The sequence below is a fragment of the Vitis vinifera genome, chromosome 8 (genome assembly GCF_030704535.1).
Source record: "Vitis vinifera cultivar Pinot Noir 40024 chromosome 8, ASM3070453v1".
NCBI lineage: Eukaryota > Viridiplantae > Streptophyta > Magnoliopsida > Vitales > Vitaceae > Vitis > Vitis vinifera.
Window position 1 is genome coordinate 17471990 of NC_081812.1, and position 13536 is coordinate 17485525.

The 13536-nt window shown below is 33.5% G+C and overlaps 2 protein-coding genes across 5 annotated transcripts; one reads left to right on the forward strand and one right to left on the reverse strand.

Moving 5' to 3' along the window:
• Positions 1-4392: 4392 nt before the first annotated feature.
• LOC100263030 (protein N-terminal and lysine N-methyltransferase EFM7) lies at positions 4393-9405 on the reverse strand. 4 transcript variants are annotated; one of them, XR_009466437.1, is made up of 8 exons: positions 9235-9405; positions 9082-9143; positions 7983-8116; positions 6789-6934; positions 6230-6301; positions 5700-5807; positions 5254-5614; positions 4393-5004 (listed from the first exon to the last, which is right to left on the reverse strand). XR_009466437.1 is itself a non-coding variant. In XM_010655852.2 (7 exons), the coding sequence occupies exons 1-7, from the start codon at positions 9293-9295 to the stop codon at positions 5409-5411; spliced, it is 789 nt and encodes a 262-aa protein (XP_010654154.1). In that variant the 5' UTR covers positions 9296-9369; the 3' UTR covers positions 5143-5408. The 4 variants fall into 4 exon arrangements, 1 of the variants encoding a protein (XP_010654154.1); XR_786505.3 differs by having other exon boundaries at positions 4393-4856; positions 9235-9369; XR_009466436.1 differs by having other exon boundaries at positions 4393-5039; positions 9235-9369.
• A 480-nt stretch (positions 9406-9885) lies between these two features.
• Positions 9886-13313, forward strand: LOC100256304 (GDSL esterase/lipase WDL1). The gene is made up of 6 exons (XM_002280260.5): positions 9886-10254; positions 10980-11057; positions 11206-11346; positions 11427-11503; positions 11592-11741; positions 12952-13313. Exons 1-6 carry the CDS (start codon positions 10144-10146, stop codon positions 13163-13165), a joined length of 771 nt encoding a protein of 256 aa, XP_002280296.1. The 5' UTR covers positions 9886-10143; the 3' UTR covers positions 13166-13313.
• Positions 13314-13536: the final 223 nt, after the last annotated feature.

Sequence of the window (13536 nt, forward strand, 5' to 3'; positions counted from 1 at the left end):
GTTTAGTCAAATCTAGAGTTAAGATAATTTTTTATTTATTTTAATAAAATGTATTATGTTTCAAGGAATAATTATTCTCAAATAAATATTTATCATTATAAAAGTAGTGTTTAAATTATTTAATAAATTTCAAATATTTGATAAAATTTTTAAATATATTTTATATAAAACTTTTAAGGATGGTTTCATATAATTTAGAGTAGGTTTAAAGTCCAATGTTTTTAAAAACCACTTGCCTATAGGGTGTTCTGATTTTTTTTTTCTTTTTTTTTTAATAAAAAAGGAGAAAAATTAAGTGTTTGGCCATATTTAATAAACATTTTTAAAAATTTTAAAAATTATTTGTGGAGTTGAAAAATTACTTATAGTATTTTATGAAGAAATACTTAATAAGTGATTTTCCTAAAAATATTTTTACTAAAAAAATTATAGATATAAAATAAAAAATAATTAATTATTTTTATTAAAATAGTTAATCATAACTATTATTATTATTATTATTTTGTTATCTAATAAACAAACACACGTTATTATTTGTTATGTTGGTGAGTATATAAAACACTGACATATTTGGCCAAATATTTTGATGCACATTTAAAAAGGAAAATATAGTGAAAAGTAGTTTATTTATATATTTTTAGATCATTTATACAATAAATTTTAAAAATAATAAAAGAATTAATCTTTTATTATATATATATATTGATTTGATTTTTTGCAAGAACAAAACAAATAAATTCTTTTCAAATTTATTTTCCTTTTTTGAAAATAGATAACTATTTTGGAAAATCAAAACAAAAATCCAACCTTTAAAAAATATTTTTCCCTAATTTTAATTTGGACTATAGTTATAATGTAAAAATAAATAAATATAAATGTTGTAAAATAAAATAAATTCATGCATAACCATAAAATATATAGAAATTATTTTCTTATAATTTTTATCAAATAATTAAAATCTAATATAGATATAGCAAAAAAAAAAAAAATTCATTATTAGGCTATTAGCTAGCATGTGTTGCATGTGGAACAAGCCTGGGATATATAAAGGGGTGAGTTATCAAAAATCCTACCTTTCGTTTTCATCAATTAGGTGCGGATAATTGACCGTCTTCCATAATTTCATGTGTTGTACTTATTTTGCATTCGCATTTCATATGTTGGGTCTCAGTTACACCTTTTTTCCTCCCTCTTTTTCCATTTCTGGATGGCCGGGCCATGGGCCCCAATTAAGGCCCAGCCCATAGGCCCGCCACTTAAAAAAAAAAAAATATATATATATATATATATAAAAATATTCAAGAAATAGAAAATACTACATTAATAAAAATATCCATTGCTAACTATTTTATTCATTGAATATATACATTACATTTAAAAATATGAGAAAAGTTTACATCACTACAAAATAAATACATCCCAACTAGGTTGACACCTACTTATTTGTCAATCATTTGTACTTTTCAACCACAAAAATAAAAATAAAAATATGACGTACATTTAGTAAAATATTTTAATCATTATCTCTTGGCGGTGATGGCGAACTATAGCAAATCTATGAAGATCTTGATGATTTTAGTTTTTCCATATCGACAAGCATATTTTCTTCTTGAATATAATCAAATATCCTTTTATCTGCTATTGCCCAGTCTTTCACACATATATTTGCTTCAATAGAATCCGGCGCTACGCTGCATCGTTTATCACTAACTACTCTTCCACCTGCACTAAAAGCAGCTTCTGATGCAACTGTACTCACATGAACTGTTAGTACATCACGAACAATGATAGAAAGTACAGGATATTTATGTTGTTGTGATTTCCACCATATTAAAATATCAAAATCTTCATCATCTTCAAATGAAATTAAATTAATATTAAGATATCTATCTAAATCAATTGCGTTGTTTGGAGAACTATTTGTTATCTTCTTTCGACTTTTTAACATTTCTAGAGCTCCTTTATAAAAAGATGAAGAACTTGTAGATGTAGGTGGTAATTTAATAGAACTAATATCATCACTATATTTTTCTTTATAATAGTTATATAAATTATATAATAATGAATTTATTTCATTTTTAATTTCTTCAATTTTTATTTGGTCATTAAAATAAATAATTGTTAACCATTCATCCAAAACTTCAAATTTCAATCTAGGGTCCACAATTAATCCAAGATAAAAAATTAAAGGTATTTCTCCCCAATATTTTCTAAATTTTTCTATCATTGCAAATATTGCATCATTAAATATATCCAAATTTAAATATTTTTGAAGTACAATAAAATATTAGTTATTTGCATGACAACTCGGTTTGAAGATGGATAATATACACCACAAAATTTTTTTGTTGAAGTATCAAATACTTCAAAAAGATCTCTTAAAAGATCTGCAATATGCCAATCATAATCATTTAATACATCAATATCTGCTTCACAATCATTGTTAATTAATTGTATTTCATATAGTTCTACTATTTTTCTATATTTTATAATAGTTTGTAAAAGTTTATAAGTAGAATTTCATCTAGTGGGCATATCCAAATTTATATTTTTTTTTTTTCATATTTAACATTTTACAACAATAAAAAAATAATTCATGTTTTGCTTGAGAACTATTAAGACCTGCAGCAATGCCTCTAATTTTTTTATAATATATCATCAACGTGTTTTAATCCATCTTTTACAATTAAATTTAAAATATGTGCACAACAACGCACATAAAATATTTTATATTGATCTTCTTTTATTTGCCAATATCGTTTTAATCTAGATACTGTTACATCATTATTAGAAGCATTATCTAATATTATTGTAAATATTTTATCACGAATGCCAAAATCTATAATTTCATCATTTATTAAAGATGCTATATTTTTACCATTACGTGGAGCATTTATTATTTTAAACGAAATAATTCTTTTATTTAATTTCCATTCATTATCAATATAATGAGCAGTTATACATAAAAAAACACTGTGAGTTAAAGATGTCCAAATATCAGATGTTAAACAAATTCTTCCTTCAAAATTTGCAAAAAAAAATTTTAATTTTCTTTTTATGTTTCAAATTTTTTTATAAGAATTCTTTTAATTCTATTTCCAGAGCAACCTTGAAACTGAGTATTAACAGCTCGTTGCATTATTCCTGTAAAATCATGAGTTTCCATGAAATTGAAAGGTTGTTCTGCTCTTATTATATAACCAATTATTTATTCACGACAATAAGATTCATCATAAGAAAATGTTTTTAAATTTCCACTTTCATCTTTACCTAATTGCATATAATTTCTAATATCTACATTATTTTTAGTTTTACAATTTTCATGATGCCTTTTTAAATGACTTGTACCTGCATTTGAGCCACCACTAAGAAGTTTGTTACAAATTTTACATTTTGCTTTTATTTCTTTTTTATTATTTTCTAAATTTATTTCTATTCTATCAAAAAAATTCCATATATTTGAAGTAAATTTTTTGCTATCACATGCATTAGATGAAGAACAAGAACCACTTGCCATAATTATAATTATTAATAAAATATTATGCTAAAAATAATAAATGTAAAATTAAAATGTAACAAATAAATAAAAGTAAAGGTGAAGTATGTTACTAAATTGGAGAATCGAAACATAAATTCCTTCAAATTTGAACTCTTTGAACCACCAATGCTTGTTTTTCACCACCAATAATATTGAATAATTTGAGACAAAATGCAATAATCGGAAATATGGTGGAATGGGAAAGAGAAGAGTTGAGAGAATAGAAAAAAATTGAGGGTATTTAATACTTATAGGGATTTAAATATTAGGATTTAATTATTATTTTTATTTAAATTTCAAGACAGTTCAACGGTCATAATATTGAATTATGAGTGGCAGACATATTCAACGGTCATGTGACCGTTGAACAACCAACTCACTTTTATTTTTTTTCAAAAATCATACAACATTTCTAATATATATATAACTAATGCAAAATAGTTACACAAAATAGGGCTAACTCAGTTGGTGGTTAGCTTCCTTATGGATCCATAAGGGAAGGGGTTCAAATCCTCTTCTCTTCAAAACTGAAAACTATTTTAATTTTTACCCAAACCCGCCCAGCCGGCCCAGCTTGAGGGCCCACAGCTGGGCCATGGGCCTTACTCCTCTGGGCCGGGCGACCCAGCCCGTTGGAGACCCTTAGGGTATTGTGGTAGAATGGCCCAAAATCAAGTATGACTAGTATAAAATGGCCTGGCATCCCTAAATAGTAGTTGAAAACAATGCAGGGAGAAGAAATTGGTAGAGATGGTAGATATGCACAGCACGTACCTAATTAGAATGCGACTTACCTGTTATGTTATTTTGGTTTCTCAACCATAAGGCTGATGCAAAGCGCAAACATCCAAAAATAGCCCTGCAAATCCGGATAGAAGTTCATTACCAATAACTGATGCAGAAACCATGGAGATGTGGTTGGTTTATTGGCCTTTGGAATTTGGATGGACTGATAAGTAAAAACAACCCAACTGACAATATCCTCGATAGTAAACAAAAGGAATGCAATAATGTTGATAGAGGACTGCAATAATTTCTGTATGGAATGCAAAAGCGGGTAGGTCCTCTGTCCTCTTGCAGCAGAGATTGGCTTTGCCCCACATCCTATTGGATATGAGTGATGATCTTGTCAATTCATAACATTAAAGAAGAAAAAGGAAGGGAAGAAAGCATGAGAACCAGAGAAGCAAAGGTGAAAGCTGAACATGACCCAAGATATTGAGAGCTATTTCAGGAGCCTAGGGTTCCCCCACGACCCCTTACGACCCCTTGATGATTCAAACCTTTGAGAGGGGGACATCGTCAGAGATTCCGTGACCTGCATGAAGTGCCAAACAGAACTTACAACCTGACTAATGCAGATCCCCAAATTATTCCAGCAATCACAGGCCCCAGTGGTTACAGTTGGTCCTCATGGAGCTTACACCTTTTGATCAGACACTATGCAGCAGAGACTATTAATCCATCTATAATTATCATACCATAGACAGGAATAAGTTCCCTGACAACCACAATATGGCAAGGAACAGCACGAGGTTATTCCATTTGGGAAAGCAGGAAAAGATATCAGAAAATAGAGAGATTCCATTCAGGGAGCCAAGAAATAATAAGAGAGTAATATATTTAGTGTTTCGGATAAATTTCACATGCAGGCCACAGGCCACATACAGAAGCATTCTGTAATGATAAAAACAAGAATGAGAAAGAGTACTCACAAAGTTAATGAACTGCAGGGAAGATTCAGACTCCACTCAAGTTGGTATGAGTTTCTTAACTGGGTACTGGCTTCAACTGTGAGGTATCCACTTGCTTAAGGGTGATTCAGACTTCAAACAAGTCAGACAAGTCAAGAGGGTCATGAGTGTTACAGCTAAGTGCTGGCATCACTGGTTAATTCTTCCATTGCTGTTCTTGCAGTTGCTTCTCTAGGTGTGATGCAAAAAACACGGGAACCCATGTGCTTTACTTCAAGACCAGCATTCTTGCAACCAGTAAAGAAGAGTGACTCATCCTCCTTTCCAATTCTGCGTCTCCAACTCATTAAAAATGCTGGCTGGGGCAGCCCCTCATATGTTTCTGTGGCAAAAGAAATATATAAATCAGCAAAGATGATAAGCTCCTGTCTTCTAACATAAAATTATAGAAGCAGCTTGCATTTTACCATTTTTGTGTTCATTCTCCATGATTGAAATTGCTGAGTCATCTTTTGGTTTGTAAAATTTGAGGAGAAAGGAAAGAGTCTTTATCAAGTTTGGGTACTGTTTCACATCTACAAGCAGCAAAACAGATAAACATGTTAAAACTTTTTCCCTTTTTTTTTTCTTTTTTCAGTGCAATTTTTTTGGTGAGGAAATGGAAGTCAGAGGAACTTGCAAGCTAAGTTTTGGTGAGAAAGAAAGGAAGCAGCTGTCTTGATTTTGCCTTCTTAAGAGAAAAAGCAACTCAGCATGAGAAGACCCTATCTGTGCTTGTTCAATCAATAAAAAATCAAGCTGAGTTTTGCCATCGCTGCTTCCAAACCTTCTCTTCATTATGCCATTGACAATCTTAAATTCCAAATCCAGAATATGAATTTATAGTCACTGGCAGTTATCTCAATCACACCATTATGGATTCAAGTCACATTTTTCCCTGACCAATGAAGTACACTTCTGTATTTGTAAAAGTTGATATTGAGAATCAGGTGTTTACACAATAAGATATCACTTGCAATAATCAGGTCCCAATCTGGGTCAGCAATTGGAAAGTTGTCTCCCCATGAATCTGAAAATATAAGCATGTTGCTGATATTAGAATCCTAAAAATAATAATAATAATAATATCAAGTGAAAAACAAGCAAAAAAACAAAAAAAAAAACAAAAAAAGTGAAAAGACTGAGTAATTTGCTTTGGCAACTTAAGCCAAAACATTAACCAAAGTATAAGAAATAGAGTCATTTGAGAAATCTGACATAACATTTGCGATTTGGAACTCCTCTTATAATGTAAAAGAACTTGTGCTTTGGCAACTTAAGCCAAAACATTAACCAAAGTATAAGAAATAGAGTCATTTGAGAAATCTGACATAACATTTGCCATTTGGAACTCCTCTTACAATGTAAAAGAACTTGTGAATGCTTTCTGATAAAGAAAAAAAGTGGCATGGCTGAAAATGTCTGATTCCAACGGCACATGCAATGATTGCTTGGATCTTTTCTCCTGGGCAATTAACAAGACAAGAATCACATAAAGGGAGGAAAAGAGAACTCACGCTTTATATGAGGAAGGATAGGTGTAATTCCATTCACCCGGCAGTTATAAGCTATATTCTCTTCAATTTCCTGGTCATTATAGTCTGAAGTTGTGATGTCAAGTTGAAATGATTTTCTTAGAAAAATGGCTAAAGCTCCAGTGCCACTGCCAATCAATTGGAGAACAAACAATCAGCAAAACAAATTTGGCATAAACCTTGAATTAGCCTTCAACTTTTCTACCATTATACAGACCAATTTGAAACTCTGAACTGGGAAAGAAAAAAATCCGAGGCTTTACAATATTCTATCACCAATCATTAAAAAGAAAAAAGAAAAAAAATACAGAATGAAGTGTTTTGAGGACTAAGAAGGGTAAACAACAATAACTTTGGGCCATTATTTCTAGAAAAATACTTGAGTTTAGCACCTCAAGGAACGAGCTCCAGTTCGGACATCAGGTCTCCAGAAAAGACTTTTTAAAAGGGTGCATTGGGGTGACTGTAGCAGGTAATTTTTTCTTTCTCTTAGAGGTGGTGAGCTAAATCTGATTTAACTGAGATGGAGATCTGCCTTCTGGATGAGCTGTCACAAGTCTCAACTTTCCTTGTTTTCAGAGCTCCTTAAATAAGCTTTAAAATAGGTTACTCCTACACAAAGCAAATACCATGAGAAGGAAGTCTTGACTGCTCTAAAGGCCATTAAATCCCTGGCTGTTTAGAGGGATGGATACAAGTGCCCTGGATGGACCCAATTTTCTTTATCATGGACTAAGTTAAAAAATCAAGTAAAAGTCATCCCTCAAAATTATGAAATGTTCATGAGGCATATATCTCACACATTGTGTCACCTTATGTCTTAGATATGCGTTTCATAAAAATCAAACATAAAGGGCCCTCATCAAAATGTAAGACTCAGGCACAAATTTTTATATTCATTCCCAAATGTTGCAATATTTTATTTAAACAGCAAAATAGAGTTATAAAAAATACTTTAAAAACTTTATTTTGTATTGACTAGGGATAGGTACAGTTGCAAGAGGGCAATTGAAGTTCTCGTAGCAATGGTAAAAGAAGGAAACAATGGGATGCGAACAGGAATCATGAATAAGATCATATAAGGAGAAAACGTGAATCCATACTCCAGCAATTTTGGAGAAATAATTGTGCTAATAAAATAACCTACAGCTTTAACATACAACCAACAAAACATGCCTGCCCAATTCAAAGCTGCGCCGTCCTTCTATCCAGGACCGATGCTGAACTAACCATTCTGCAAATGCAAATGTCCCTGGCCAGAGTAAATTAGCATTTAGCTGGTGAAAAGAAAATTCTCGGATCAGCAATTCCTGCAGTGGGAGCCAAAAGACAGATGTAAAGAAAGCCATTTTATGCTAAAATCTACAAATGAGTATTGAAGAACCAGAACAAGCATTTTGCTAAAATATAAAAACAGAAACAATTATAACAATCTCATCAACTGCATCACTTTCTTTATCACAAGGAATCTACTAGCACTGCTATCCAAGACCAAGGAAAATCACAGATTCATGACCCCTCATGACAAGATTCTAACTCCAGACCTGTTCCTGTGCAGAAGTGCCTACCACCTGAGAAAAACACCACCCTTCTACTAGACAATCACAATTTGTTTGTATAGAACAACAGTTGCTCAAAGCTATGCTTCACAAACCCCCCTACTCGCTAATGGCAATTAATCACTATGAAGCTCTTTTTCCTTCCCATCCTCCAATTGTCTGGTTCATTGACAATGCATAGGTCTGTTTCACTTCTCCAGTATCAAAAGATAGCACAAGGCAGCTTCAACCCGTCTTATAAGGTCTCCTACTCAACTCAGTCCATCTGTCTTAATTGGCTTTACATTAAGTGAATTGGAATCATCTCCAAGACCTCAATCCTTGATCATAAAATCCAAGGTGCCAACCCTTTAGAACAATTTGCATGATTTAAATCCTAGCCGATCCCTTCTATACCAATTTTAAAATCTACTGACACTAATCTTGTAAACATAAACTCTGATACTGTATATTGTGTATCACCTCTCCCTCCACTAGAAAAATCTGGTTGGCATGAATCAACCAAATCATAATAGCTAAAGTGGTAAAAAATGAACATAAATTTTCGTCATTGTTCCTAAATTGCACAAATTTTTCCCACTTCTTTTCACATAAAACCAGAATTACTGGAAGTAAACGATCTCAAACCGAAAATTAATTATTGTGTTACCATTATCTCTCTCTGGTGACAAGGACAGTGGAAGACCAGTAAACAAATACAAGAAGAAGGAAGTTACCGTTCCAGGAAAATCGTGCTTTCTTTCGACGTAGCTCTGCTGGGTCCCCATCTTTTCGCCATCTGCAAACACAATATACTCATTATTACATATTGGCCAATGGAATCAATCATCAAGTAATGAATCAAGAAGAGAAAAGAGAGAACATAGTACCAGAATCGCAGCCCTCATCGTCTGCAAAAAGCGAAGAAGGGGAGAAGAGCGCAATATCCATGTCTCTCCTCGTCAGAATTTTTGTTATAAACCCTAAACCCTGCAAAACCAAGCCACAGACCTCACGTAACGCACGTGCTATGCTTTTATAAACGCTTCCCATTTTTAAAGGAGATGGGTCATGGGCCTACCAGGCCCAACCTCTTAATGGTCTTGCCGCATTGGTCCGAATTAATAAAACCAGCGTTGAACCGTTTTCAAACGAGGGGATTGCTTGCAGGTTTCGTAAATTAATTATGATTAAAAAAATAATGCATCCACTTAGGCTAAAAAATGTTATAAATAAAAAAATTATTGTATGAAAAATATATAAAAATTAAATATAATTAAAATTATTTAAATTAAATAAAATGAGTTTAAAGTAATATATAAAAATAATTTATTAATAATTCTCCTTTCTTTTATTATTTCTCGGGAAACATAGCCTGTTTGTTTGGCATTACGATACTACCTAAGTTCAACCAGAAGGTCTCAAGTGGGCCCAATCCAATCACAAATAAGGGGGTCGTTTGATTCCGTTCTCTACGGGCTGATCATGGGCTCCTGGTGGGATGATGTGATGGGCTTAGTTGAACGGCTGATGAAGAAGGACGGGTGTTGTCAGCTACAGACGATTATTACAAATATACAATCCAATTCCAAGTTTCCAACGTGATAAGGATTAAGGAGGGCTACCGCCGGACACAGGTGATGGCGCCTTGGTCAGATCGAGGGGAGAAGCGCCTGGCCTGACAGCAGTAAAATCAACCAAATTGCCCTGCGTTTCCTCCTCATAGATTCTCACGCCCCCACTTACGTCTAGGTACGGAGCAGTAACTCAGAGCGGAAACAAAAGCGGAGGAGAGAGAGATGGTTGGGCCACCGAGACCCCAGTTTGTGCTGTTCGGTTCATCCATAGTACAGTTCAGTTACAGCAACCAAGGATGGGGCGCGATTCTCGCTGACCTCTACGCCCGTAAGGTATTCTTCTTCTTTTCGTTTTTTTTTCTTCTTCCATTGATCTTTTCCTCTGTATTTATTCCATTAATAGGGTTGGCGTCCCCGATATCATCGAAGAGTTAGGTGGCTCTGATTTCATTTATTCTGATTTTTATAAAGAAAATTCCATTTCATTCTACGTGTGTCACTTCACCTTCCACTTTTGATAGTCTACAGTGCCGGTGTTGTTGGTGGTGGATTCCACACGTCAGAATCTGACTGGATTTCCATGAATTCCTGAATTACATGATTATATCCATATTGAATGGAAACCCACAAATGAGGACAAAAGTTTGTGAGAAATTGCAAAAGTTTGCTACAGTCTACAATTCATTTATAGGCCAAGTTGGTGGCGGCGGTGGCGTTAATTCTCACTCTCCATCTGGCTAATCTTACTATTCCAGATAAAGGGCATATCAGGGCAGCCATGACCCAGGGCGTACTTGTCCTACTTTTCCCTTTGTCTTCATTCAGAAAAAGAATACTCATTTTTTATTTTTTTGGTTTATGTTGCAATCATTTTACTTATATTTTGAAATATGCCTGATTCCAGAAACACCTAGACCGCTTGATCTAAATTGACTAATTAAGAGATTAAGATGAAGCTAATACTCAAATCAATATTGTGAAATGGTCAAACAGTGGTATGAAATGGGCGTTTGATCCTATGTTTAATACGACTGATTTTGGCGTGGAATTGTTCATAGGCGGATGTAGTGTTGCGTGGATATTCTGGGTGGAACTCAAGGCGTGCTCTCCAAGTTCTGGACCAAGTGTTTCCAAAGGTATTGTATGTCTGTTTCCCATCATCATCCCCAGTCCACACCATACAGGTCATGTTGTTTGCCAGTGGGTTGTTCTTGACCAGCTTTCTTCTGGTTGGATTTTTGGGTGGACATGGTACTGATGTTGTGCAAATATTCTAAAATACAGGATGCTGCTGTGCAGCCATCTTTGGTGATAGTCTATTTTGGTGGTAACGACTCGATGCACCCTCACCCATCTGGTCTAGGCCCCCATGTACCACTTCCTGAATATGTTGAAAACATGAAGAAGATTGCTGTTCATCTCAAGGTAATCTCTTTGGAAAATTTTCTATCACCTGAATATGTCATTTGGGAGTAGATTCTAACACAAATCTGAAACATTAGCAGAGCCTTTCAGAGCAAACACGCGTTATCTTTCTTAGTGCTCCTCCTATCAACGAGGCACAAATCCGCGAGACACTGAGGTGTCCTAATGCTGATACTGTATTTGCTTACTTGGTTTTATGTAGTAGTATATTTCAATTCTAAAATGGCTACTTCATCTGAAACTAGTGGAAGACTGGGGACCCTGGGTCGGACAAATGAGTGCTGCGGAATATATTCAGAGGCTTGTTTAGAGTTGTGCAAAGAAGTGGGCGTGAAGGCTATTGATCTTTGGACTGCAATTCAGCAACAGGATGATTGGTTAAATGTTTGCTTCACGTAAGTTTACCTTAGTCCCTCCAACTCAAGAAAATAACTCTCCTTTAAAAGCCTCTAATATCATAGATATTAAAAACTTACCATACATGATCTACTACAACAATACTATACATTTCTTTTATAAAAATCTATAGATTATTTTAAAGTATATACAATACATGATATGATATGATTTATATTAGGATAGATACATCTTAACTATTTTCTATAATTTTTAAAAGAAATTAAATTAAATTTATTTTTATTAAAAAAAATTATTATACTAATTACTTAAAATATACTAAAAGATTAAAAATTAATTATAAAAAGGAGAAATAGGTGAACTGATGTTATATGAAAAATTACATTCTTATTGTCAAATATTATATTAAAAGTTAAGAAATTTATTTTTATAATGAATATTTGAGAATTTTTATTTGAATTGTTTAAATGTTGATAATGGAAAATGATGTTAATTAGAGAATGAAATTTTGTACTTATTATATTAACCTTTTTTTTAATTTCTTTTCCACTAAGGAAAACGAAGGACAACAAACCTAAAAAGTTGCAACGGTGAAAATGACATATATTTATATATCAATTAAGAACATTATAAGTATATATATTTAGTTAGAATTTGGAACTAAAAATTTAAAAAAAAATTATTTTTGTGAATTATACAATAAATCTTGTACATATTTATTTATTACTATATAAAAAAACTTATAATACATAATACTTACGGAAAAATAGAAAAATAATGCAGATACGTTACACCAAATAACAAATTTGTAAAGCATATTTTGTGGTAACCAGAGAGATCCCTTGTTGATGGCCTGAACTGTTTGAAGATTTGTCTCATTAAATGATTGGGGGAGCGACTTCTTGGATCGTAGTGGAACGAGATTATTGCATTTCATGGGTTGTCACCTAGAAAAGTTTAGAACAGAATGGTGTTATTGGCCCATCAGATGAACTAAATGGAAAATAAATAGCTTTAGTGTCATCACTTCTTTTTTGGGTGAAACCATAGGAAGTATCGTTTCTCTACTGTGACAAGAAGCGACTTTCTAAGAAATAGCTGGCCTTTGCCATTTGTATAGAAACTAGATCTATGGTGGTGGAGTGCCTTTTATCCTCAAATATTCTATCATTGTTAATGTTAAAAACGAAAAGGAAAAAAAAAATATGCTTTGTTTAGCGAGGACTGATCTGTGTTGAATGTGTGCAGGGACGGCATCCATTTGTCAAGTGAAGGGAGCAAGGTAGTAGTGAAGGAGATACTGAAGGTGCTCGAAGAAGCTGAGTGGGAGCCCAGTCTACACTGGAAGTCATTGCCTAGTGAATTCGATGATGATTCACCCTATAATCCTGGTAGTCCTGTTGGCAAGACCACCCTCAAGGTTGCTGACATCAACTTACACAGGGAGATAGAGTGGAACTAAGGTCCCCTATCCCAGGTTGTTTGTCGCGTTCAATGTAAGCATTCTACCTGGCTTTACAGCTGGTGCCATAAACGGGAACCACCTCTTTTTTGGATTAAAAGTTGCAATGATATCTGTTATGGGGAATAAAAGGGCTTTCTTGAAAAAATAATAATAATAACTACACCTCGGTACACTGAGACTGGACCACTTGATCCATGGCGCAGTGATGTTATACATATTATGGTAAGAGTTCAGTAACCCATCAAGAGGTTTAGCACTCTCAAAGCGATGGCGATATCAAATTGCATCATGAGGTATTACTGATTGACGTACAGGATGTACCATCAAACAAACCGTAACAGCTCGAGTTGTCCTACAATTTAGACCTC

What these genes read in the sequence shown, in the direction of transcription:
- LOC100263030 (XM_010655852.2), bottom strand. Translation starts at nt 9,295, where the DNA reads ATGGATATTGCGCTCTTCTCCCCTTCTTCGCTTTTTGCAGACGATGAG. An exon ending in TATCCTTCCTCATATAAAGC is followed by an intron (nt 6,302 to 6,788) that starts GTGAGTTCTCTT and finishes TTATATTTTCAG; the next exon opens with ATTCATGGGGAGACAACTTT. An exon ending in TGCAAGTGATATCTTATTGT is followed by an intron (nt 5,808 to 6,229) that starts GTAAACACCTGA and finishes TGCTGCTTGTAG; the next exon opens with ATGTGAAACAGTACCCAAAC.
- LOC100256304 (XM_002280260.5), top strand. Translation starts at nt 10,144, where the DNA reads ATGGTTGGGCCACCGAGACCCCAGTTTGTGCTGTTCGGTTCATCCATA. An exon ending in TGGACCAAGTGTTTCCAAAG is followed by an intron (nt 11,058 to 11,205) that starts GTATTGTATGTC and finishes TCTAAAATACAG; the next exon opens with GATGCTGCTGTGCAGCCATC. An exon ending in CAAATCCGCGAGACACTGAG is followed by an intron (nt 11,504 to 11,591) that starts GTGTCCTAATGC and finishes ATCTGAAACTAG; the next exon opens with TGGAAGACTGGGGACCCTGG.